Source organism: Bos indicus, chromosome 1 (genome assembly GCF_029378745.1).
Source record: "Bos indicus isolate NIAB-ARS_2022 breed Sahiwal x Tharparkar chromosome 1, NIAB-ARS_B.indTharparkar_mat_pri_1.0, whole genome shotgun sequence".
Lineage (NCBI taxonomy): Eukaryota > Metazoa > Chordata > Mammalia > Artiodactyla > Bovidae > Bos > Bos indicus.
Window position 1 is genome coordinate 137,495,090 of NC_091760.1, and position 26,278 is coordinate 137,521,367.

General features: G+C 35.6%; 1 protein-coding gene across 3 annotated transcripts in view; it reads right to left on the reverse strand.

Annotated features, from left to right (window-relative positions):
• Positions 1-26,278, reverse strand: part of DNAJC13 (DnaJ heat shock protein family (Hsp40) member C13) — a 163,967-nt gene that overhangs the window by 55,602 nt on the left and 82,087 nt on the right. For all 3 annotated transcript variants that reach the window (XR_011561546.1, XM_019962425.2, XM_070770885.1), the window contains 13 exons: positions 25,774-25,869; positions 24,880-25,023; positions 21,347-21,429; positions 19,530-19,683; positions 15,343-15,446; positions 15,099-15,258; positions 13,794-13,856; positions 12,921-13,022; positions 8,070-8,174; positions 5,728-5,930; positions 4,572-4,656; positions 1,572-1,726; positions 857-902 (listed from right to left, as the gene is read on the reverse strand). Coding sequence is in view for 2 of the 3 variants with exons in the window: in XM_019962425.2 (XP_019817984.2) it covers positions 857-902; positions 1,572-1,726; positions 4,572-4,656; positions 5,728-5,930; positions 8,070-8,174; positions 12,921-13,022; positions 13,794-13,856; positions 15,099-15,258; positions 15,343-15,446; positions 19,530-19,683; positions 21,347-21,429; positions 24,880-25,023; positions 25,774-25,869 (1,500 nt within the window). In the remaining variant the exon portion in view is untranslated. The remainder of the gene's footprint in view (positions 1-856; positions 903-1,571; positions 1,727-4,571; positions 4,657-5,727; positions 5,931-8,069; positions 8,175-12,920; positions 13,023-13,793; positions 13,857-15,098; positions 15,259-15,342; positions 15,447-19,529; positions 19,684-21,346; positions 21,430-24,879; positions 25,024-25,773; positions 25,870-26,278) is intronic.

Sequence of the window (26,278 nt, forward strand, 5' to 3'; positions counted from 1 at the left end):
ACCCAACTTTTTAAGAAACTTGTTATTCTCATTTTCTATTTGTATAGAGCTATGGAAACCATACTTCCATGGGCATCACTTTAATATTATTAGATTGTAGATAGATTACTTTCTAGGGTTTTACTGGCTTCTCTATAAAACATGCAGTTTTGGTCTTGTGTCTGTTGTCAAAGTAATGTAACACTCCTTGGTTAGTCTCTTAAACAGAGGTCCAGTTTCGATTTATACCACTCTCAATAAAATCTGAAAATCAATGTTTCATGAAAAGTCTAACAAAATTTCAAACAAGATTCAGTTATTTATTTGCAGTAAACATTTCTGCAAAATGTAGGTCAAAGTTACATTTGTCAAAGCTACCTGGATAAAGTCTCATTTTTTACATTCCTATTATTCCTCCCCAAGTAAAATGGCAAGAATACTTGAGAGCACCTGAAAAAGTAAGTAGCCTCAAAATAAAAACTTAGCACTTCTCCCACACTGGGATCTGAACAAAAAGAATGTGAAAGTCTTACTGAATCTGAGCTGACTATATGAGACTCAGGCATATAATGAATTATTTACTACCACTACTAATTAAATTTTACACAAAGGGAACAAATTATACTCATAGATAGCAAATGCCAGGTTATACTCATATCTATAATTTAAATATTAAGTCTAATAGGCAATATTTATTTGAAAACATTAGCTTAGACTTTCTTTGTGCAAGGTACCACAAGGAAAGCAAAATTTGAATAAAAGAATATCTGCCTTCAAGTGCTTATAAGCCAATAAACATATACACCTTAGGAAACGTTAGTACCAGGACAGGTTCCCCATTATTAAGTCCCATATTCAGAGGATTAATCTGGCTTACCTCTTCTGACTTGAAGGCCTGTTTGGTATGTGTGTACTTCAAAAATCTAGGGGAAAAAAAAACTACTTATCAGGTACAGGAACTGATTTAGATTTAATAACCTTAATTTTCTAAGACTGGGTTTTTTTTTGAAGTATAGTTGATTTACTGTGTTGTGCCAGTCTCTACTGTATGGTGAAATGACTCAGTTATACACATATATTCTTTTTTTTATATTATTTTCTATTACAGTTTATCACAGGATATTGAATATAGTTCCCTGTGCTATACAGTAGGACCCTGCTAAGACCAGATCTTTTTTATAAATAAAAGCCATAAAAAAAGGCTCTTAAACTTGTAAATCCATATTCTCAAACTGCTGAATTTTTATTTAAGGCAAGATTTATACGAATTAGAAAAAATTTTTAATGATGGTCATATAATAATTATATAATAAAAAAATTACTCAATTTTAAGAAAAAAGCAAAATGTAAAACAATATAAATACATTAAATCTGTATGATTAAAATACTAGATGATGATACAATTTTTATGTTAGATGTGGTAAAATGGTGTGATTCTGAAAAACTTTTCCCCAATCTTCTAATTTTCAAATTTTCAGATATATAAACACCTCTTAAAATGAAAAATATAATAAAGGCAATGGTATGCTCACAAAACATAAATTCAATAAATCTGTCCATGTACAATTCAAATAATTTCAAATAAATTTTACCGAGCAACAGGAAGCACATTGGAACCTGTATACATCATGATGAAGAAAAATACTCCACTTAGATAAAGTCGAGGTAACTGTGGGTTATCTTGCATAATATGGTATAACAAAATAGCAACCTTCTCAACAAGGATAGGGTCAAAGGTCAACAGTAGCTAAAAAAAAGAAATAAAATGTTTTGTTACTGGGCTATTAAAACTTGCAACATCATCATTCATCTTAGGTTTTATGCATTTCATGTGCTTAAGTTACAGTTTCTCCTAAGTAGAAAGTGGTGGTGATGGTTTAGTCGCTAAACCAGATCTTGAGATCTGTGGACTGTAGCCTGTCAGACTCCTCTGTCCATGGGATTCTCCAGGCAAGAATACTGGAGTGGGTTGCCATTTCCTTCTCCAGGGGATCTTCCCAACACAGGACTTGAACCTGGGTCTCCTGCATTGCAGGCAGATGATTTACCAACTGAGCTAAGAGGGAAGCCAAGCAGTAAGTAGTAAAATAAAAATCAGATTGACTCAGTATGTTTGTCTACCAGCTTCTAAGCAGATTTGAAAAATATTTTATAGATTTAATGCAGAGATAGTAAAATATTAATAGAGAAGTAATCAAGACTTATTCATTAAAAGCCCAACCATGCCTGAAGCTGTTTTGTTTGATTAGAGGGAAAATTGTTTTCTGGGCAGGACTCTTCCTGAATGGACTTCTCTGTTAATGACAAAAGGAAAAAGAAGAGTAGCTACACTTTGGGTTAGTTTCAGGTCAGTTTATTTGAAATGAAGCATCTTGTGAAGACTATTTGGGAACTCAAAGAACTGAGCAGAGCACAGCTTTCAGGGGAACAGCACTAAAAACAATAGTGCAAGTGCAGGTACCAGGCAAGAGGGTAACCAAATACCAGTAGGGCTGCTACTACCAGACGGTACCAAGAGATGCCATCTCCAGAAATCTGAGCTAGCAATACTGAAGGAACTATCTGGAATCTCTGGAATGCATCGGGACTAATTAAAAAAAAAAAGTGTCAAGTACTGCTATGACTAAACATGTGATAAATTTAGTAAGTTTTATCTTAACAAAAGTAACATTTCAATTTGCTATGAACACTTACTTTCGAGGAATCCCCAATTTGGAGTCAAACGCTACCAGTAAAAAAATTACAATAATGAAAATAAGTATTAGCTCAAACTAGGGGTCAAAGTTCTAGATTCAGTATATGAGACTGCACAGCCATATGTCTTCAAGTAATTTACATTTTTCTGTTTTTGGTGTCTTATCTATTCAACAAGGTATTTAGATTATACACAGTAAAATAGTACTAGGACATATTTTACAAAAGAAAAACTGAGACATAATAACATAGGATTTTTCCTAGAGTTAATGGTGTTAAGATTAGACATCACTCTAACAAAAATATGGCAATTAACAAGCAACAACCTAGAATATCTGAAATAGTGACTATACCATAAAACTTAGGATATTCATTTGCTACATCCTAGACCATTCCAAAAATCCTGAAGCTGTATTAGATGGTAAAACTGGTTATTGCTCTTACGGTCAAATGATGTACAGAAACCTGTACCGAGCAATATAGGTAGATAATGTTCCTGAAAAACACTACAGCTTCCTAACTATGCTTTGCAAGAATAAGGCCTCCCAGAATATAGAAAATTAAGTGAAAACAAAAACAGCTTCTAAGAAACTTTTTTTTTTAATGGTATAAAAAAAATATAGGAGGCACAAACTGCTTAAAAGCAGCTAGGTTTATCAATAAATTTCTTCTATCATTCTATTGATACTTGTTCAGATATTACCAAGAACTTTTGGTTAATTAAAATATATCTTCCCCTCAAAACTTCATGGTATGCTGACCACATCTCTTAAAATTTGTTTTTCAATCAATCCTTCCTGGCCCGAAATTCAACCTTGTTTACATCTACTTCTTTTCTCTCAGTTTGTAAGTATTGGAAAATGTTTGGCAGAGGCAGATGTTTTAGGCACGGTCCTTTATCTACATGAGGAGAGAGGCCGGGATGGAAAACAAACCCTTCTCCTGTACCATGTCACATGTGCAGCTACAGAGACATCTAGGCTAGGGTGGTAGTAGCTCCAAGAAGTAACTGCAGTGCTCTTCAGAAGAGTACACGAACACTGAAAAGCTGGCAAGCTTAAACAACAGAAGTTGGGGAAGATTTTTTTTAAAGTTGATAGGGCCCTGTCACTGTCATATTCCAAGTTTTTTTTCATTACCAGTGACTTTCACAGGCACCTATTAAGTATCTGTGAACATAAAATGATACTGAGTAACTCTCCTCTCCCTTCTCACACCAAAGTACAACTGAAAGATACAAACTGCACAAGTTACTGACATATTTTAAAGTCACAAAATGTGTGGTTAATATAAAAAATTAGATCTGACAATAGAATAATCAATAGATAGGGAAAACAATGACCTGAAATCTCAAGGAACTGACTTAGTTGGGGCTCATCTTGAGTTTAGGCAGCTTACTTCCCACAGAGTAGAATAACAATAAGGAATAAATAAAAGATACTTTAGTACATCCAATATAATTTCAACTCAATACTCTGGATCAGCTGAGATCCATGGAAACATATAACTAAGAAGACTCAAAATGCTGACAAGACTGCTGCATCCATGTCTTGAGATATAATCCAGCACGTCTACATCTGTGGCCTGCTGTATGCTTCCCTAAAACAGTACCCCTAAAAACACCATCATGCACCATAAACTTGAGCATGTCACCTTTCTGTTATTATGTTGTTGTGATTTTTAAGAACAGATAATAAAAAAAACATTTTGAGAAAATTTTGGAGCCTGGAGGCTTCCCAATTCTAGGTTCTTGGATGTACACCCTTCCACAGTAATTCATGTTTTTTGAAAATGGAACAGACTACAATAAAACAAAGACCGGTGCTCACAATACAGTTAAATAAGGGAAAACGATTCTGAAAATATTATTCCTAGTTTATTACATAAAAGTAACTTACCTGAATAATATGGGGAAGGCAAGCATTGTCTGACAATAATCTTTTCACTCTGGGTAAAGGCCGAATGATGGCATTATCTTGATCCCTAGAAAAATATTTTCTACGGTTAATATTTAATTTAATACCTTTATTAAAATTTGTATGTTCAGAGAATGTGGCATTCTACTAGGCATGAAGCATGTTACCTTATGTTTTTGTTAATGAAGACTAAGCTCTCATACAGCTGGGAACATGATTAGGTATTTTGGTTTAAATCTATTGACTGCTTAATAGGATTTCATTTCCTTCCATAAGATTTCCTCGAAAAACAGTACCCTAAAACAGCCAGAGGTTCTTATTTACTATTTAACTGATTAAACTTGATGTTGTCCAAAACACTGTCAGTGGATATTACCCCCAAAGGGCATATCAAACCTTTTCACATAAATTTAAACTTTAACTACTCAGTATTTTCCAGATAAGGCCTTAATTTTTATGCTACATTACTTCTGAATACTAACTATGTTTTTAAGCTTGACCTGAATTCATATTTTAGAGAACTGGAATTATGAAAGTCTCAAGTACTATAAGATCAACAACTAATCAGTAAATTCCATGACAAAATATCTTTATTATAGTAACAAAACAAGATGATATATATTCAAGTTTGATAAAAATTGCAAAGTTCTATGCAAGGGTTACAATTATGACTATCACTGGATACCTTCACTAGTCAAGTGCAGCAAGATATGGGCCTAGACTCAGGTTCTTAAACCAGGAGAGACTAACCTGACAGATCAGGAGCAGGCACTAGGCACTCATTATTATGAACTACAGTGTTTATTTCAAAATGTTGCTACCCCAATCACATGAATATGACAACTTGTACTGTTGATAGAGAACAGCTAGTAAACCTCAATTTTTAAAGATTATTTGAAGCTTCCCAGACGAAGTTGCTTTTTAGCTACCCTATCAATAAAATTTGCAGATTATTTCATTATATCATTTCAAGAAGCTCCAAAATTCAAAACAGCATTCCCTCAAAAAGTCACAAATGGAAAACCTTTGCTCTAAGTCACTAGAAAAATACAATGCCTTAGAAAACATCTATAAAAATGAGGAAAACAACATGTTTTAGAGTCCCTGTTAACCATGGAAATATTCAGTTACATTTTACCTGCTTGGAAAATATCCACACATTGTGATCAACATGTTCAATATAAGGGTGGCAAGGTCAGTTTCATTTAGTACAGCCTGTCCACTGGCTAAGAGACACCACTTAAGCTGGGGTATTGCCTGAAGTGGTCGCCATCCATCCATGCCTTGAGCCCAGCATCTGGTTTTTGCATTTAACATTCCTTTGGTCCACAATTCTTGCATCTAAATGAATCAAAGGCATCATTATTACAAGCAGACCAAACAAAATGAAGTTTGCTAATGTTTTCTATTTCACAGAAAATATAAAGCTATGAAATGTATGTGCAAATTCACTATTAGAAAACAACAGATTTTGTTGGCAGGCCTTCAGGCACTCAAATTTGTTTAATATTAGAAAATAACCATTTAGTTGGTTAAACTGCAGAGCATTAGAAACATACAAAATAATAAAAACCATAGGCAGAGTATAAACAACCAAATTACATATAAGCAGAAGGCCTGGTCTTCTATAAAACTATCTTTGACTAAATGCCAACTTAGCCTGGAAGTCAAGACTGGGAGGGCAGGACTTCCCTGCAGGGCAGGTGGCCCAGTGGTAAAGAATCCTCCTGCCAATCCAGGGAACATGGGTTCGATCCCTAGTCCAGGAAAGTTACAAGCCACAGGGTAACTAAGTCCATGTGCCAAAACTACTGAAGCCCACGTGCACTAAAAGCCTGCATATCACAACTATTGAGCCCACATACTGCAATTACTGGAGCCCACGCACCCGAGAGCCCATGCTCCACAAGAGAAGCCACTACACTGAGAAGCCCATGCACCACAACTAGAGAGTGGCCTGCACTTGCCGCAATGAGAGAAAGCCTGGCATAGAAACAAAGACGCGGTGCAGCAGCAAGAAACAAAAAGAGAGAGAGAGGGAAGGACCAAACATCACCAGATGTTCAGATGGAAATTGCTATTGAACTGGATATGCAATTTTCAATGACTTTAAGACTGCATATTAAAACCTACCTGTTCATACCATAAAGAAGCATTACTGTTTAACATAATTATTAAGATAGCTATTGTTATATAAAAGTCATGAAAAATCTGAGCACTACCTCAAAACTTTATAATTTTTATTTTCTTAATAATTTTTTATTGAGGTATACTTGATTTAGAATGTTAATTTCTGCTATACAGCAAAGTACATTCTATTGCACACATATACTTTTCCATTATGGTTCGTCACAGGATCTTGAACATAGTTCCCTGTGCTATACAGTAAGACCTTGCTGTTTATTCATTCTATTATATATATACTAGCTTGCATCTGCTAACTCCAAACTCCCAATCCATCCCTCCCCGACTTTTTTCCCTCCTTGGCAACCACAAGTCTCTGAGTCTGTTTAGGTTTCATGTATAAGTTCATTCGTGTCGTATTTGAGATTCCACATATAAGTGATATACAGTATCTCTTTCTGACGTACTTCACTTAGTGTGATAATCTCTGGTTGCACCCATGTTCCTACAGATGGCATTATTTCATTCTCTGTTGTGGTTGAGTAGTATTCCACTGTATTTAGGTACCATGTGTTGCATGTGTTGTTCTTTATCCACCCATCTGTCAACAGACATTTAGGTTATTTGCACGTCTTGGTTACTGTCAATAGCGATGCAATGAACATACAGGTGCACGTACCTTCTGAATTACAGTTTTGTTTGGACATATGCCCAGGAGTGAGACTGCTAGATCATATGGCAACTCTATTTTTAGTTTTTTGAGGAACCTCCATACTGTTTTCTACAGTGGCTGGACCAGTTTACAGTCCCATCAACAGTATGGGTAGGAGGGGTTCCCTTTTCTCCACACCCTCTCCAGCATCTGTTATTTGTAGAGTTTTTAATGATGGTCATTCTGACTGATGTGAGATGGTATCTCATTGAGTTTTGTTTCTATTTCCCTAATAATTATTAGGGATGCCATGACAACGGCTTTTAAAGTGTTTAATTGCATTCTGAGGATGCATTCCTCTTGAAATAGTTTTATTTATTGATTCATTGATCATGCCATAGCACAGGGGAACTTAAGTTCCCACACCAAGGATCAAACCTGGGCCCCCTACAGTGGAAGCGTGGAATCCTAATCACTGAACCACTATGGAAGTCCCAACAGCTTTTAAAACTAAGAATTAAAGACATGGTTGTGTGTGTGTGTGTGTCTAGATATGTGAGTCTTCCAAATTGAAATGAAGTCCTTGGAACTGATGATAGCAAATTAAATCACAGATTTAAAATACTAAACATCTCTATATGTGCTAAACAGGAGGACATTAAAAAGGCTAAGACTTCCATGAAAAGTTTCTCTGAAACACATACCTCATGAAATCCATATGGCCCACTCCTTTCTTTGTCTGCATTGCCAAAGTACCATTCCTTTTCACTCTCTCTCTTCATATCTGGAGCAGCTTCAATCACATTGCTCTAAGTTTTAAAAGGATTTAGTTATTTTTCAAGGCAGAAGTCTAAGGGGACAGATATCATAAAAAGTTAAACAGCACTAATTTCTTGAGTTTATATGTCTTTAGAAATCCACCTAAAATTTAAATTACCTGATTTTAACAGTTGAGAATTAGACACCTAACAGTACTAAAATGCTACTTGTTATTATGCATATGAAGTAAACAGTTTCCTAAATTCACTTGGCTAGCTAAGCTAAGTCACTTCAGTCGTGTCCGACTCTGTGCGATCCCACAGATGGCAGCCCACCAGGCTCCCCCGTCCCTGGAATTCTCCAGGCAAGAACACTGGAGTGGGTTGCCATTTCCTTCTCCAGTGCATGAAAGTGAAAAGTGAAGTCGCTCAGTCATGTCCAACTCCTAGCAACCCCATGGACTGCAGCCTGCCAGGCTCCTCTGTCCACGGGATTTTCCAGGCAAGAGTACTGGAGTGGAGTGCCATTGCCTTCTCCGATTCACTTGGCAATCTAAGCTAAATTCAAAGACATCTATATGCCTGATTAGTAAGTGTTAGTCGCTCCGTAGTGTCTGACGGTTTGCGAACCCATGGACTGTAGCCCACTAGGCTTCTCTGTCCTTGGAATTCTCCAGACAAGAATACTGAAGTGGGTAGCAATTCCCTTCTCCAGAGGATCTTCCTGATCCAGGGATCAAACCTAGGTCTCCTGCTTTGCAGGAAGCTTCTCACCCATCTGAGCCACCAAGGAAGCCCAGTAATAAATTATCAGACACTAAAATTTTAGCAGCAAATACTGCAAATAGCTATATAATCAAACACAGGCCATTAACCAAAAATACAATGCTTAAAATATTAAAGTTTTTTTGAGGGAAAAATTTACAACAACTGAAAATTTCAATAAACACCTGAGGTCAAATAGTTACACAGGAAGATATTCAGCTTTTTTAAATAGTTACTTTCAACCTACTACCCTCATGACAGATAATTCTTTCAATTTCATATACCACTGTTTATGACAATCTAGGACAAAATTTTTATGTACTTAGTATAAAACATGATTTAAATACCCTGATTACTATCAGCTTTCAGTTAGATTTACATAGAGGTATAGGAAAGTAGTTAAGAACATAGATTCTGGCTTCTAACTCTGGCTCTGTCCATAATTAGGTGATCTTGGACAATATACTTAGCCTCTCTGTAGTTCCTTTATCTCATCTGTAAACTGGGAGGGCTGTTATGGGATTTAGAGATTTATTATATTGTGTATAGTAACAGTACCTTAGTTCAGTCCAGTCACTCAGTACTGTCCTACTCTTTGCGACCCCATGAATCGCAGCACGCCAGGCTTCCCTGTATATCACCAACTCATGGAGTTTACCCAAATTCATGTCCATCGAGTCAGTGATGCCATCCAACCATCTCATCCTCTGTCATCCCCTTCTCCTCCTGCCCTCAATCTTGCCCAGCATCAGGGTCTTTTCCAATGAGTCAACTCTTCGCATGAGGTGGCCAAAGTATTGGAGTTTGAGCTTCAGCATCAGTCCTTCCAATGAACACCCAGGACTGATCTCCTTTAGGATGCACTAGTTGGATCTCCTTGCAGTCCAAGGGACTCTCAAGAGTCTTCTCCAACACCACAGTTCAAAAGCATCAATTCTTCGGTGCTCAGCCTTCTTCACAGTCCAACTCTCACATCCATACATGACCACTGGAAAAACCATAGCCTTGACTAGACAGACCTTTGTTGGCAAAGTAATGTCTCTGCTTTTGAATATGCTATCTAGGTTGGTCATAACTTTCCTTCCAAGGAGTTAGTGTCTTTTAATTTCATGGCTGCAGTCACCATCTGCAGTGATTTTGGAGCCCCCAAAATAAAGTCAGCCACTGTTTCCACTGTTTCCCCATCTGTTTGCCATGAAGTGATAGGACCGGGTGCCATGATCTTAGTTTTCTGAATGTTGAGCTTTAAGCCAACTTTTTCACTCTCCTCTTTCACTTTCATCAAGAGGATTTTGAGTTCCTGTTCACTTTCTGCCATAAGGGTGGTGTCATCTGCATATCTGAGGTTATTGATATTTCTCCGGGAAATCTTGATTCCAGCTTGTGCTTCTTCCAGCCCAGCGGTTCTCATGATGTATTCTGCGTAGAAGTTAAATAAGCAGGGTGACAATATACAGCCTTGACGTACTCCTTTTCCTATTTGGAACCAGTCTGTTGTTCCATGTCCAGCTCTAACTGTTGCTTCCTGACCTGCATATAGGTTTCTCAAGAGGCAGGTCAGGTGGTCTGGTATTTCCGTACATTTGTAATCCAAGTGTTATAATTACTATTACTTGTACCCAATAATAAAAAATGCTATTTCTGCTTTATTGACCATGCCCAAGCCTTTGACTGTGTAGATCACAATAAACTGGAAAATTCTGAAAGAGACAGGAATACTAGACCACCTGACCTGCCTCTTGAGAAACCTGAATGCAGGTCAGGAAGCAACAGTTAGAACTGGACATGGAACAACAGACTGGTTCCAAATTGGGAAAGGAGTACGTCAAGGCTGTATATTGTCACCCTCCTTATTTAACTTCTACGCAGAGTACATCATGAGAAACGCTGGGCTGAAAGAAGCACAAGCAGGAATCAAGATTTCCCGGAGAAATATCAATAACCTCAGATATGCAGATGACACCACCCTTATGGCAGAAAGTGAACAGGAACTCAAAATCCTCTTGATGAAAGTGAAAGAGGAGAGTGAAAAAGTTGGCTTAAAGCTCAACATTCAGAAAACTAAGATCATGGCACCCAGTCCTATCACTTCATGGCAAACAGATGGGGAAACAGTGGAAACAGTGGCTGACTTTATTTTGGGGGCTCCAAAATCACTGCAGATAGTGACTGCAGCCATGAAATTAAAAGACACTAACTCCTTGGAAGGAAAGTTATGACCAACCTAGATAGCATATTCAAAAGCAGAGACATTACTTTGCCAACAAAGGTCTGTCTAGTCAAGGCTATGGTTTTTCCAGTGGTCATGTATGGATGTGAGAGTTGGACTGTGAAGAAGGCTGAGCACCGAAGAATTGATGCTTTTGAACTGTGGTGTTGGAGAAGACTCTTGAGAGTCCCTTGGACTGCAAGGAGATCCAACTAGTGCATCCTAAAGGAGATCAGTCCTGGATGTTCTTTGGAAGGACTGATGTTGAAGCGAAACTCCAGTCCTTTGGCCACCTGATGCGAAGAGCTGACTCCCTGGAAAAGACCCTGATGCTGGGCAAGATTGAGGGCAGGAGGAGAAGGGGATGACAGAGGATGAGATGATTGGATGGCATCATCGACTCAATGGACATGGGTTTGGGTGGGTGGACTCTGGGAGTTGGTGATGGACAGGGAGGCCTGGCATGCTGCGGTTCATGGGGTCCCAAAGGGTCAGACACGACTGAGCAACTGAACTGAACTGAATACTGAAATAGCACTTTGTACACAATTCTACTCACCTCCTCAAAGATTAAACAAAAATTTAACATTAACACTAAAAATATCACCAATGAGATAAGTATAGATCCTTTCTCTTAAGTTAGGTATTAGAAGAAGTCTTTCAGTTAAATTGTAGTTTTGATGATACAGAGTTCTATTATTTTTCTGCTGACTAATTATCAGACAATGGTACTGAGTAATAGTTACATAATCATAGGTAATTACAACTGCAAGCCATAATGAAAACATGATTAACCTAACAATATAAAATAATTGCATACAATTTGGGGGGGATTCACGCAGAGTGATATGTAAGTGGCAGTGCATATATGCACATGTTTTCATCTGCTCAGCCAGTCTATGTCTTTTGCTTGGTGCATTTAATCCATTTACATTGAAGGTTAATCATCAATATGTATGATCCTGTTATTTTCTTAGTTGTTTTGGGTTTACTTTCTGTAAGTAGGTTTTTTCCTTCTCTTGTTTCCTGCCTAGAGAAGTTTCTTTAGCATTTGTTGTAAAGCTGAATTCTCTTAACTTTTGGCTTGTCTAGAAATTTTCTGATTCATCAAATCTGAAGGAGAGTCTTGCTGGGTAAATATTCCACCCAGCAATGTTGCAGGTTCTTCCTTTTCATCACTTTAAATATATCATGCCATTCCCTTCTGGCCTGAAGAGTTTCTGCTGAGAAATGAGCTGATAGCCTGATGGGAGTTCTCTTGCATGTTCTCATTTTTCCCTTGTTGCTTTTAATATTTTACCTTTATCTTTAGTTTTTGTCAGTTTGGTTACTATGTGTTTTGTATGTTCCTCCTTGGGTTTATCCTGCCTGGGACTCTCTGTGCCTCCTGGACTTGGTTAACTACTTCCCTTCCCACGTTAGGGTAAGCATAAGTTGCTCAGTCATATTTGACTCTTCGTGACCCCATGGACTGTAGCCCAGCAGGCGACTCTGTCCACGGAATTCTCATGGCAAGAATACTTGAGTTGCTTGCCATTCCCTTCTCCATGGACTGAACCTAGGTCTCCCATATTGCAAGTGGATTCTTTACCCTCTGAGTCACCAGGGAAGCCCTCATGTTAGGGAAGCTCTCAGCTATTATCTTTTCAAATATTTTCTCGGGTCCTTTTACTCACTCTCTTCTTCTGGGACCCCTATAATGTGAATGCAGGTAGTGGTTTAATGTTGTCCCAGATTCTTTTGATCTGAGGTCATGATTCTTTTGATGCTAAATTCATATTCAAAGAAGGTTAAACTTATGAAATCTAGATAAGCATGCGTACCTGCAGTGGTACTGTAGCTCGGCTTACATGGAGGTGTGCAAGGGTAAGCAAATCCACAAGGATTCTAATTCCATTTGAATCCATCAGGTCCTTAACATTTTTCTGAAACACAGAAACATGTTTACACAATTCAAAATCTTTCTCTCCAACAGATATGACTACCTAAAAGGTTCTCAAAGAAGAGACCCTTTTATGTGGAATATATGGAATATATATGTGGAATATGTGGATTCACTTTGGAAAAACTAACATATAAATGGTATTACTCAGTATTTTCAGAATTTTGTGTTCAAGGAGTATCAATTTAGATAAAAGTTAAAAAGGCAAAACAATATTACAGAGAGTTCACATAAAGAATTTTTACTTAAATATGTTCTGAGCAAAACAAAAATAAATTAAAGACTGGATGGAATAAACTCTGGTTCTGTAGTTATCCTCCATCTTTCCAATATCTTTTTGTTAATAAATAGATTATTCTATAATTAGAAGTAGAATCTAGTATATTAAAAAAATTTAATTCCTGTTTGTTTTTGTAAGCAAGATAAAACTGATAATTTCTTAGAAGTTAGGAAGAGATTATAATTGAAATTAAATTTTCATAGAACTTATTTTATTTCATTGAAAAACATCTGCATTATTTACTAAAAATGAGAATGAAATTAAGCAAATCAGTGTCAACTAAAAAAAAAAAATGAACATCTGGCAAGAACTTTTCCCTTCAAGAGTTGAGTGCACACAGAGTTTCCTGATCTAAAAAGAGAAAATTAGACAAGAACCATGTCTTGATAATTAATCCACACGGTAATCATTTCTCTTCTTTACATATGTGTGACTTAACTTGGAAACAGCAGCATATTATGCAAAATACTGTACCTTATTAAGGATCAACTTGTTAAGGAAGAGGATCAACCTATCCCGTTCAAGTTTATCTGTACACTATTGAAATAAACAAGAATTTAGTCAGAAGTGAATAAATACAAACACAGATTAAGACATTATCATCACTGGACAAAGCCAACCAACAGCCAAAAAGAAATAACGTCATCCTGCAAACAAAGAATATCAGAGAAGACTGTCAATAACTGCAATTTCTCAATGTCTTACATTTTTTGTAACTTTATAAAACATGTCTAATTTCTCTAGAAAGGCAGATACTTTAAGTCATAAACAGATTAATATATAGCCTTTAAGAATGCACATTAAAAACTGAAATAAATGAAAAAATTGGCCCAAATGATACTCTCAAGTAAAAATTATAAAGAACTGATTAATGATATTTCACATAATTCACATAATCATGAACACAATAAGAAAAAATTTATCTGCCTAAAACACAAATGCTATGTCACAAGTACTCAGGTTCACTCGAATAAGAGTGAATTAGAATTCAATTGTGAAATCTGGTGTAACAGTGAAATAAAGAATTTTCATCTGGTTATTTCCTGGGTCTGTTCTCTGAACTTACTCAGAACCAGTTTTCTATCCCACAAAGTATGGCTGAGAGTTAAGGCAATTATAGCAAGCACCAACGACCATTTTAAAAACTGGTGAAATGATTCTAAGGCTGAAACACTGAAATTTAAATTGTTAAAAGGAATGCAAACACAAAACGAAAGAATAAGATGTATAAACTGTAAGAGGTAAGTAATGCTCAAATTTGAGCTGTATAATGGATGAATACGTCAGTTTGTTCTTGTCTCACCTTGCTCAAATGTTAAACAAACTTTATTAAATTAAAAAAAAAAAAAAAACACTCCTAAACTATGCTAACTCAAGGTTCCCTTTCTAAAAGTTTTACTATTTTTACACTTTGAAGCTTAGTATGCTAGCATCATTTAAGATTCTTCCAAAATGTCCATTTCAAAAGAATATTCAACTCTGAAAGTCACTATTTCTTTTATACACCTGTCTAATTCATCCATACTTAAAGATTGGCAAATAGGTCACTAAAGTTCACAAGTAGCAACTAAAAAAATAAACTGACATGGACAAATGCTAACCCATTAGTTATTTCCCTGTTTTCCTAACTTATATTTAAATAACTATAATATAAACAACAGAAAAACTCAGGTAGAAAGTTCTGGCAGCAATGTGATCAAATAGTACTTTAGTTCTGAAAATTTAACATATACTCCAGTGACATTATCAAATAGCAGTTTCTTTTACTGACATCCTTACCCTTTCTAACATTCCAATGATATATCTTGTATCTGTAAAAGGTCCTATTTCTTCATGACATCTGCCATAAACAATAGCAAGGGCTTGTAAACATAAACACTTCATGTTTACTTTTGGGGTGAGTAGGAAACGATGATAAAGTTCATTGAAAAATTCATACCTAGATTAAAAAAAAAAATTCATAATAGAATTAACCATGAGACTAACAGTGAAAACAAATATAACGATATGAAGAGTAGCTTACGATCGCTTAATTGATCCACTGTCTTCATTCTCATCTTCCTCCAATAGTAATCTCAGGTAATAATCTCCTATTTTGATCTCCTCTGCCAAGCACTCATATTTAACCTTTATTAATAAAAGCAAATTACATTATTATAGTTTACAATACAGTTTTGGAAATTTTCACACAATCATTTCTTAAAATTCTTCCTGTTCAGAGCTTTCTTCTTTTCTTGATGAGATAGTCTTTAACAACAAAAAATCATCATTTCTTAAAACGTCTGGTAATTATTATTAATATAACTTAGTTCAGTTAAATGCTGAGAGTCAGAATTCCACACTAGTTTTATGAATATAAAACTTTCAAAAGGCTTTCAAATAAAAACTGTCAGAGGACTATATATTGTCCATGAAGATTTAAGGGAAGAAAACACCAAAATACCATAAAGAGATAATCTGGCTACAACTAAGCAAAAAGTAAATGATTACACACCACACACAGTTTGCCAAACTCATACATGGTACTTGTATGAGTTAGGGCCTTCTTTGATCTCCCAACACATCAACTATATTTTATGACATTTTTTATAGTATTAATTTTTATATAGTATTCATTCTATTCTCCATATATCCAGGTTACACATTGGAATTAACATGTGAGGGAGTAGCCTATGATCTGGAACTGGGGTTTGTCTCAAGCGAAGATTTGCGAACAACTATAAAAAGGAATTTCTTGACCAGATAATCAAAATTCTTTTACCAAAGCCTACAACGACTGTTTTCTAAAATTATAAACTATACAGTATAAAATGTATATGTATATCTATTTCATTTTTTCCCATAAATTCCGATTTTCAATTTGTTCAACCCCATTTATTAAGAACATAAGGTATGCATTATGCACTGTTCTAGTTATTAGGGATGTAGCATTAAACTAACAAACAATTCTGTCCTTACAGGAGTAGCAGATAAAAAAGAAATATATATATGATAGTTGGGTGATAGTATGTACTATGGAATAAAATAAAGCAAGGAGGGAGTGGGAAGACAGAATATGTGTGCCTATGTGTGTGTGTGTTCACATGTTTATGAAGGCTGTAATTTTAAACACAGTGGCCAGAGAAGGCCCACTCAGATGATGACATCTAGCAAATGACTTGAAGGAAATGAAGCTCTCTGCAGAAAATAAAATTTTAAGCAAAGGGAACTGCAAGTAGAAAGACCTTGATTCAAGAATATGAATTTCATGTTTTTGGGGAAGCCAGAGTGGCCAGTCAACAGTGACAGCATACCAGGAGATGAGATCACAGAAACACTGCTTCGATTTAGGGGATACATATTTTGTTTTGTAAGTCATTTTAAAGACCCAGGCTTTTACTAAGTGAGTTGGGAAGCTATAGAAGTACCAGAGTGCTTTGAGCAGAGAAGTGACAAGATTGACTTACACTATAACAAGATCATACTGCTAACCAAGTAGATAACAGATTGCAGAGAGGCAATGGTGGAAGCGCAGAAATTGCTACAATCCCATAAAGAGAAGAGGGCTGGATTCTGGGTACATTTTGAAGGTGCACTGAATAGAATTTGCTGACAAATTCTATGAATTGGGGCATAAGAAAAAAGATGATTTCAAGGGTGTTGACTAGAAAATAAGGAGTAGTCATTATCTAAGATTAGAAAGACTATATGTGAACTAGATTTGAGGGAAGAAGCAGAGCACAGTTTTAGAGCTAAGTTCTGGAAGTTTATCAGATATCCAATTCATAAAGCAAAAGCATGAAATCTAGAAAAGAAAGTCTAAGCAGACGATAAATGTCTTAAAGCCATCATTGTGTGTATGTGCTAGTTGCTCAGTCATGTCTGACACTTTGCAACCCTATGGACTCTAGCCCACCATGCTCCTCTGTCCATGGGATTCTCCATCAGTTCAGTTCAGTTCAGTCACTCAGTCGTGTCTGACTCTTTGCGACCCATGGACTGCAGCACGCCAGGCTCCCTTGTCCATCACCATCTCCAGAAGTTTACTCAAACTCAAGTCCATTCAGTTGGTGATGGCATCCAACCACCTCATCCTCTGTCATCCCCTTCTTCTCCTGCCTTCAATCTTTCCCAGCATCAGGGTCTTTTCCAGTGAGTCAGTTCTTCACATCAGGTGCTCAAAATATTGGAGCGTCAACTTCAGCATCAGTCATTCCAAAGAATATTCAGGATTGATTTCCTTTAGGACTGACTGGTTTGATCTCCTTGCAGTCCAAGCGACTCTCAAGAGTCTTCTCCAACACCACAGTTCAAAAGCATCAATTCTTCACTGCTCAGCTTTCTTTATAGTCCAACTCTCACATCGACACATAAATACTGGAAAAACCACAGCTTTGACTAGACGGACCTACATCGGCAAAGTCTGCTTTTTTAATATGCTGTCTAGGTTTGTCATAGCTTTTCTTTCAAGGAGCAAGCATCTTTTAATTTCATGGCTGCTGTCACCATCTGCAGTGATTTTGGAGCCCCAAAAAATAAAGTCTCTGTTTCCATTGTTTCAGAATCTGTTTGCCATGAAGTGATGGGACCAGATGCCATGATCTTAGATTTCTGAATGTTGAGTTTTAAGCCAACTTTTTCACTCTCCTCTTTCACTTTCATCAAGAGGCTCTTCAGTTCTTCACTTTCTGCCATATGAGTGGTGTCATCTGCATATCTGAGGTTATTGATATTTCTCCCGGCAATCTTGATTCCAGCTTGTGCTTCATCCAGCCCAGCATATTTTGTACGATGTACTCTGCATGTACGTTAAATAAGCAGGGCGACAATATACAGCCTTGACGTACTCCTTTCCCGATTTGGAAACAGTCTGTTTTTCCATGTCCAGTTCTAACTGATGCTTCTTGACCTGCATACAGATTTCTCAGGAGGCAGGTAAAAAGTGTTAAGTCGCTCAATCATGTCCGACTCTTTGTGGCCCTACAGACTATATAGCCCACCAAGCCCGCCAGGCTCCTCCGTCCGTGGGATTTTCCAAGCAAGAATACTGGAGTGGGTTGCCATTTCCTTCTCCAGGGGATCTTCCTGACCCAGAGATTGAACCCAGGTCTCCCACATTGCAGGCGGTCTCTTTACCATCTGAGCTACCAAGGAAGCCTCAGGCAGGTAAGGTGGTCTGCTATTCCCATATCTCTTAAGAATTTTCCACAGTTTTTTGTGATCCACAGAGTCAAAGGCTTTGGTGCAGTCAATAAAGCAAAAGTAGATGTTTTTCTGGTACTCTCTTGCTTTTTCGATGAGCCAACAGATGTTGGCAATTTGATCTCTGGTTCCTCTGCCTTTTCTTAGCCCAGCTTGAACATCTGGAATTTCACGGTTCACGTACTGTTGAAGACTGGCTTGGAGAATTTTGAGCATTACTTTGCTAAAGTAATTACTTTCTCCATCAGTAAATAACAACAACAACAAAAAAACCCCCATGAGAATGGATAAGAGCACTGAGTCAATATAAATGAAAAAGAAGACCAAGAGCTGATCCTTCAGGGCCAAGCAACATTTAGCAGTTGAACAGTAAGGAAAAATGAGCAAAGGAGGCAGAATGGACAGTGAAGGAGAAAATCCTCAAGAATACAGATTCCCAAAACCACAGTAAAGACAGGTTTTTCAAAGGGGAGGCGATGAGCAATAACAAATTATCAGTAAGTTTAAGAAATGCGGTTGGGTTAAAGAGCAAAGTCAGCAGAGTCATGAACATGATCAAATTTACAGCTAAAATAAAAATTTAGACACACAAGAGAGCATTCCACCACCATGTTTCTTGTTCTTATTTTGTCATTATTCACATCACTATTTCAATAGAGCAGCAAAAAAAAGGCCACATTCAGAATTAAAATAACACAAAAAGTCTATTGAACAAGGTACAAGAAATAAGAGGAACAAGTATGTTTCAACAAAGAATCTAAAGGGAAAGAAAACAAGCACAGAACAGATCTAGAATGCATAGGATCAAATCTATTAAAACTCCTACATGATTTTCAGGTACAAAACTCAGGTACTTAACAAATTTAATTTTTCATTTGTCTCAGGCAAAGTAAAAGTTTTCCAATATTTCCTGTATAAAATTATAAGTGAAAGGGAGAGATATACATTAAGCAATTACAAATTAAAAAAAAGCATAACTCCAAACTAACACTTTTAAAAAATAAATACACTACAAAAATTAAAATTTACCTCAAATTCATGATGGTTCCAGGAGATAACATTAGCACTACCAAGCTCTCTATCAATATTAAATGCTCTCATTTCAGATTCAAGACTATCTCTCAATTCTTCTCGTGTTTTGAAATTCCAAATTAAGTTTGACCTGGCATGGTCCTGACCAAACCTAGATATACATGTAATCAGAAAATAGTGGGAAGCAATAAATAATTTTAAAAATCTACAAATCTGCCTAACAATAACTTATAATAAGCAACAGGAGAATTAATAAACTTTAGCAAACATAAATAAAGAAAATAAAATCTCTGTAAAGTTAGTATAGTAAAATATTAATAGTAAAATTTCAATCACAGGTATACAAGTGCTCACTGTAAAATTCTTTTACCTTTTCGGTACATTTGAAAGTTTTCATTATAAAATGGTGAGGGGGAAAAATGAAGCCAAACCATAAAACAAATCTGTATGGATTTCAAAACAAGGAACTGATACTTTAATTTTAATATTTATTGTTAATATAAATTAAGAAAAGAATTATAAATAGATGACATTACAGGTTGGGGATAAGAATTTCTGGATAATTGAGTGTGGAAGTGTGTGGGATGAGCAACATTCCAGATTAGAACCTTACTAACTATCCAAGAAAAAATACTACTAAACTGCCAACCTCTGACAGATATTTTCAAAATACCTTTCTTTTATTCCTGGAATTATTTAACTATCATAATAAATTTGAACTCAAGTCTGAACTAAGGGTGGGTGGGCTTCCTACCATTCACTTTTAACCTGCAATCCTCCTAAAAAGTCTGATACCAGAATTTCAAGGAAATTTTAGGGAGGGCAACACAACTGAGAAATTCCAGAAGAAGAAAACCAAGGAATATTCTTAAGGCCATATTATAAACACACTACACTCATAAGGTACTGTGGGAAGATTCTAAAGCACTTATTTTCCCCTATATAATCAATAGCAGCTTCCAGACTGAGTAGTGTGAATTATCTCAAAAAAGTTTTTGCAAACTCCACCAAATGTTTCAAAGTCCTTCAATGTGTGTATAACTGTGAGTGTGTGGGGAGGGTGTTAAGATGGAGGATGCTGAGATGAAACAGTAGATGGGGAAGAGAGGCTACCATGGAGAAGGCAATGGCACCCCACTCATGGATGGAGGAGCCTGGTAGGCTGCAGTCCATGGGGTCGCTAAGAGTTGGACATGACTGAGCGACTTCACTTTCACTTTTATGCATCGGAGAAGAAAATGGCAACCCACTCCAGTGTTCTTGCCTGGAGAAGCCCAGGGACGTGGGAGCCTGGTGGGCTGCTGTCTATGGGGTCGCACAGAGTCAGACACGACTGAAGTGACTTAGCAGCAGCAGCAGAGTCTACCATATTAGAAAGGCTGGAAAAGTATATGAGGTCAGCTCCCTGGATGTCCATTTCCCACAAGTCTCCTTATGTTTTCATCATCCACCTCTTTTAAGACTGTATTTCCAACAAGGCTTAAAGAAGTTACAGTTATATCTAAGCCACAATAAAGTGTTTTAAAGTAACCATCTCTAAGCCTTAATAATTCTAAAAGTTCTTTTGGGTCATCAGACTACCAACACTCTACAGAAAGTCTTAATTTTATGAAAGCATCACTAATCATACCAATCTTTCTTTTTTAATCATACCAAACTTAACAGCTATAATTCTTCACCCTGATAGCATAAAAAATACCTATAGCATAAAGCACTGCATTCAGGCAAAAACAAAGAAACAAAGAAAAAATTGTCATGATTTTTCTAAGACCAATGCTAAATTTAATTAACTGGAAAAGAGGCCTAAAGTTTACCTATAATAGAAGAGATCCCAGTTTGCTTCTATTTTTATTCTTTGTCTTCTCTTTCGAAGAACTACTGGCTTTTGATTTATATTCTGGAAAAGAAAAAAATGTCATAGTGCTCAATCAGGAACTATTTAAATAAGCTCAGTGAGAATCTCATTATTTTGTAAGTGATGAGAAACATTTCCATTATCAAATTTTGGCAGAGACAAAATTAATGAGACAGAATCTATAAAATATAGAATATGAGATTATATCACAATGTATTTATAATACTTTGTCAGCATGTATTACTATAGTGTTGCTGAAATAGTTTCCATGTAGCCTGAAATTATTTTTTCAAATCCAAACTTTGTTAATAACAGTGAAAAACAGGTGACTTATTTTAAACATTTACATGCAGTTAATATACAAATCATATCATAGCAAAAAAATAAACACAAAAGATTAGAGGTTACTAAATTGCTACCAAAGACAAGAGGAACAAGTATAAATTGAAATAGCTGATGGACAAAAACTAAGTAGCTATATTCATATACATGTGAAATACAACTTGAATTCAATTTACTAAACAAAGAATATCAAAGACAACTTCACATACCAGGCAGTTTAGTGTATTTCATACATGTAGCAGGGACTTAAACTCATCATGTTGTTTCTGTCCTGAATTTAATTGTTAAAAGGGGGGAAAATTTTTTTAAATAAAAATGAGTGAGCCTATATATCTACACTATCTCTATTACACAAATTCTGCAAGGATGCCATCAGTAAAAATTATCTTTAAGACTAAAGGCCCACCTACTTCTCTAAAGACTATGAACCAAATTTTAGGCAGTCATAAACGTATCTGAGAATTCAAAGAAAGTTATGGTCATATTTCACAGAAAGGCACATACATAAGGTTTATAACTGGAGGGGAAGATTTCAAAGATTTCTTGGAAGTCTGAAGGTTAAGAACCTTTGTTCCAAGTAAAATATGTAGATATCAATCATGAAATACTAATCGTCAATGTGACTTTCTAAAAGTAGAAAGCAGCATAGATTAAAACATGAAAGTCAGTAACTTCATTAAGGAAGTGGCAAACTATATAAAATAAACCAATAAAACAGAGTAGATATCACAGAAAGAATAAAGGCAAAGTAGTAAATTTTAAAAAGTAAATGCTGTTTGAAATATAAAACATATTGACTGAAGAAATACTCCCTACAAATTTTAATTCTATGCATTATCATGAAAACTAATGTTAGGTGACTTGAATACAGTATATAAATAGCTCAAAATTTTAGTTTTAAGGACAAACCTTTCCTTAAAACCTCTAATTAAGTAATACTATCTTCAATTTCCCCTGCCCTCAGGACAAAAAGCTGGGAGTCTAGAATTATAAAAATGTAAACACTATGCAGAAAAAGGACAACCAGCTTGTCATAAACTAAGCTAATTTAGAGATGTAGGTTAAAAGCTCTAAGTGGCTAAACAAACCCCTAAACTGTAAAAAAAATTTACATAACATAAATAAGAAAAAACCAATTCTATACATTAGCCAAAGGTTATTATTAACACAACACAGAACATCAGAAATGGAACTGACTTTCTAAACATTCTGATTACATAAGAAATGCAGGTCATTTTAAGACTAAATAGTTAATCTGGACAATGATTAATTTTCAGACTTTAGTTGAAGCTCATTAATTACATATTTTGATATTAATGTTTCCATGAATAAAGTAGTCACAAAGATTATTCACTGTTTTATAAAGAAATTAATGTTGAAAACAGTACTCTGGCAGAAATAATTAGTTTACTACCACAATAATTTACTGACTAGCATATTAATATTTGGTGTCATTATTTGCTTAGCACTTTAGGTAATATCTCATGTAAATGAAACCAACTAACTGATAAAACATTATTGAAAATAAAAATATTTCTTTTCCATCTTAATTCTTACCTTTAAATAATAGATGCCATTCACATTTCTAGCTAAAATAGCTTTGTGTTCAATTTTATACTGGATAAATGTTATATATGAAATCTGATGCAAAAACTTATTTTCTGTATAATTACACCCAACAGCTTGAAACAAGTATTACTTCAGCAATGGGTTTAACTACTTGAACCCAGAAGCTTGCTATTTTTAATAACTATGAAAATCGTTCATATCTAAAGCCTTTCAATTTTCAAATGCTATAGCAATATTATCATGACATGTATTGCCTTTTATTATACGTACTTTTAATACTAACTTCCTTGTGCATCAAAGCAACCTCAAAGGACAGAGATAAGAGGTACTGCTATTCTGATTTTATGAAAAAGGAAAATAAAATTCTGAAAACCCTTAACTTACCATATGGGTTAGTAAGTGACAGAACCAGGCTCAGATGTAGGTTAACCAATTCAAAGTTCAGTCTTTTTACTATCCTAGACATTTGAAAGCCTATCTATTGATTCTTTATAGTGATATGTCACTCATTCAAATTAACATTAACTCATTATGCTCAAGTTCTAAAGAACTGAATTTTGGTCTCAATTTCAGATAGACACATAAGATAATAATATTTCTGTTCTGGTGCACCTGATGCCTTAAGTTTAGACATTCTGGAAATTCGTTAAGAAACCTATTTATTTTTAGAGACATACTATTTTCCTTGAATAAGAAAACAGCTACCTTAAATAAAGAGATGGTTCAAGAGAAAGAATATAAACATGGTCAACAAAATCTGAGATCAAGTCAACTTTTACATGAAACCTTAAACCATTTTCAACCACGGTACATTCCATCTTAGATAGAAGGATGAACATTACTGGATGAGGTTCTCTAGCACATACTACATGCTGAAGAATGAAACAAACTGTTTCAGATCTGACCTTGATTTGAAGAAGTAATAATGAAATTTAAGTACATACAGTAAATTTAACAATGTTAATCTTATTTTCAAAATACTTGTCTCAAAAAAGCTAAACAAGAAGGGCAGTTTTATTTCAATAGATAACAAAACAAAGTTCAGACAAGGAAGGAAAAAGATATATATGAAATTTAAAGTGTGGACACTGTTCAGTTATGGAAGAAAAATTAAGAGTGAAAAGAGAAAGTGGCAGTTGCTCAGTTATGTTCGACTTTTCGTGACCCTGTGGACTAGAGCCTGCAAGGCTCCACTGTCAAGGACCGGCGCCCACCAGACTCCTCTGTCCATGAATTCTTCAAGAAAGAATACTGAAGTGGGTTCCCATGCTCTTCTCCAGGGGATCTTCCCAACCAGGGATTGAATCCAGGTCTCTCACACTGCAGGCAGATTCTTTACCATCTGAGCCACCAGGGAAACCCAAGAGTGGAATTTTATATTAAATGATTAAAATCCTAACCACTGATTCATGAAACTATGAATTAAGAAGAATTTATATAAAACATAATCAGAACTAGGTGACGTATCTTTTCAGGTGTTCCGTCAAAAGTATCTGACTACCATTTCTATGAACAGTGACAACTGAAGTAACCTAGGATACATGGAAGTCTTAGAAGTTCAGAAGAAGACTTTATTTTTACCTCTTTTTGTGCAATGCCCATTCTATCCCTCCAGTGCATTAAGACAAGATCCACTTTTTCTTTGGCAAATTTTTCAACTTCTTTAGCAGCTTTTCCAGCTAGTCTTTGCCACTCTGGAACTTTATTAAATTTTCCATACTGATCCTATTAAATAATGTTGAATTCGATTACAGTCCTATATTTGTGAATTTATTTTAAAAATATAATTAGAGTGAGTCACACTATTTTACATGATTAAACAAATACTCAGAAAAAAAAAAAAAACAGTGGAAAAACAAAGTGAACATTTCCACAACATATTATATATTTTGTCCAAGAAATCTTAAATTTTCTATTTTACAAAATGAATATTTTAGAGGGATAGCAAGATATTAAGTGGGAGATGGGTGCAGACAGAGAAATGAGGTGAAGAAAGGAAACAAACACATTCTAATTGTTATTATATGACATCATTACAACAGCATATCTTGAAAGTCATTAAGTAATTTTCTCAAAGATAGCCACCAGTAATAATTAAGACTGCTTTGTAAAGGAAAAAAAGCCCTACTTAGATTAATTTTTTCAGTGTTAGCCTCTTTCACCATTTATCAATTATATATTATGTGTTAATATCACTTTATAAATTTGAAACAAATTTTTAAAAAATCCATTATTTAATGTGCCTATATGCTGTTAGAGAAAAAAATACAAGATAATTACTATTCATAAAATTAGATTCTGGTGATAACTTAATTCTAAAGAACTGTACACTAAAAATAGGTTAAATTTTGGGGATGTAAATTTTACTTCACTAAAGCTGTTAATAGTAATAACTTAAAGGAATACTACTAATTAAGTGTTTCACAAAAAAGTACTCTTTCATACTGAAAAAACACTTATGACAGGGATATTTACCATTGCTATTTTCACATTATCTCTAACGTGCATCCTATCAGTATCCTTCTCAGGAACTGGATCGGAGCTGTCCAAGTATGCCAGCAAGCCTGGGGGCTAAAAACAACAATAAAAAACAAGATATACAATCCATTTTCAAAACAACTGCACACACAAAATCTAGCCTTCAAACACCAAATAAATTAATATGATGACTTAGCTTGAATGGGCGAATTTAATTCAGACAATCACTGTACCTACTACTGTGGGCAAGAATCCCTTAGAAGCAATGGAGTAGCCCTAACAGTCAACAAAAGAGTCCGAAATGCAGTAAGTACTTCGGTGCAATCTCAAAAACAAAACAATGATCTCTGTTCGTTTCCAAGGCAAATCCATTCAATATCACAGTTACCCAAGTATATGCCCCAAACACTAATGCCGAAAAAGCTGAACGGTTCTATGAAGACCTACAAGACCTTCTAGACTTAAGACCAAAAAAGAGATGCTCTTTTCATCATAGAGGACT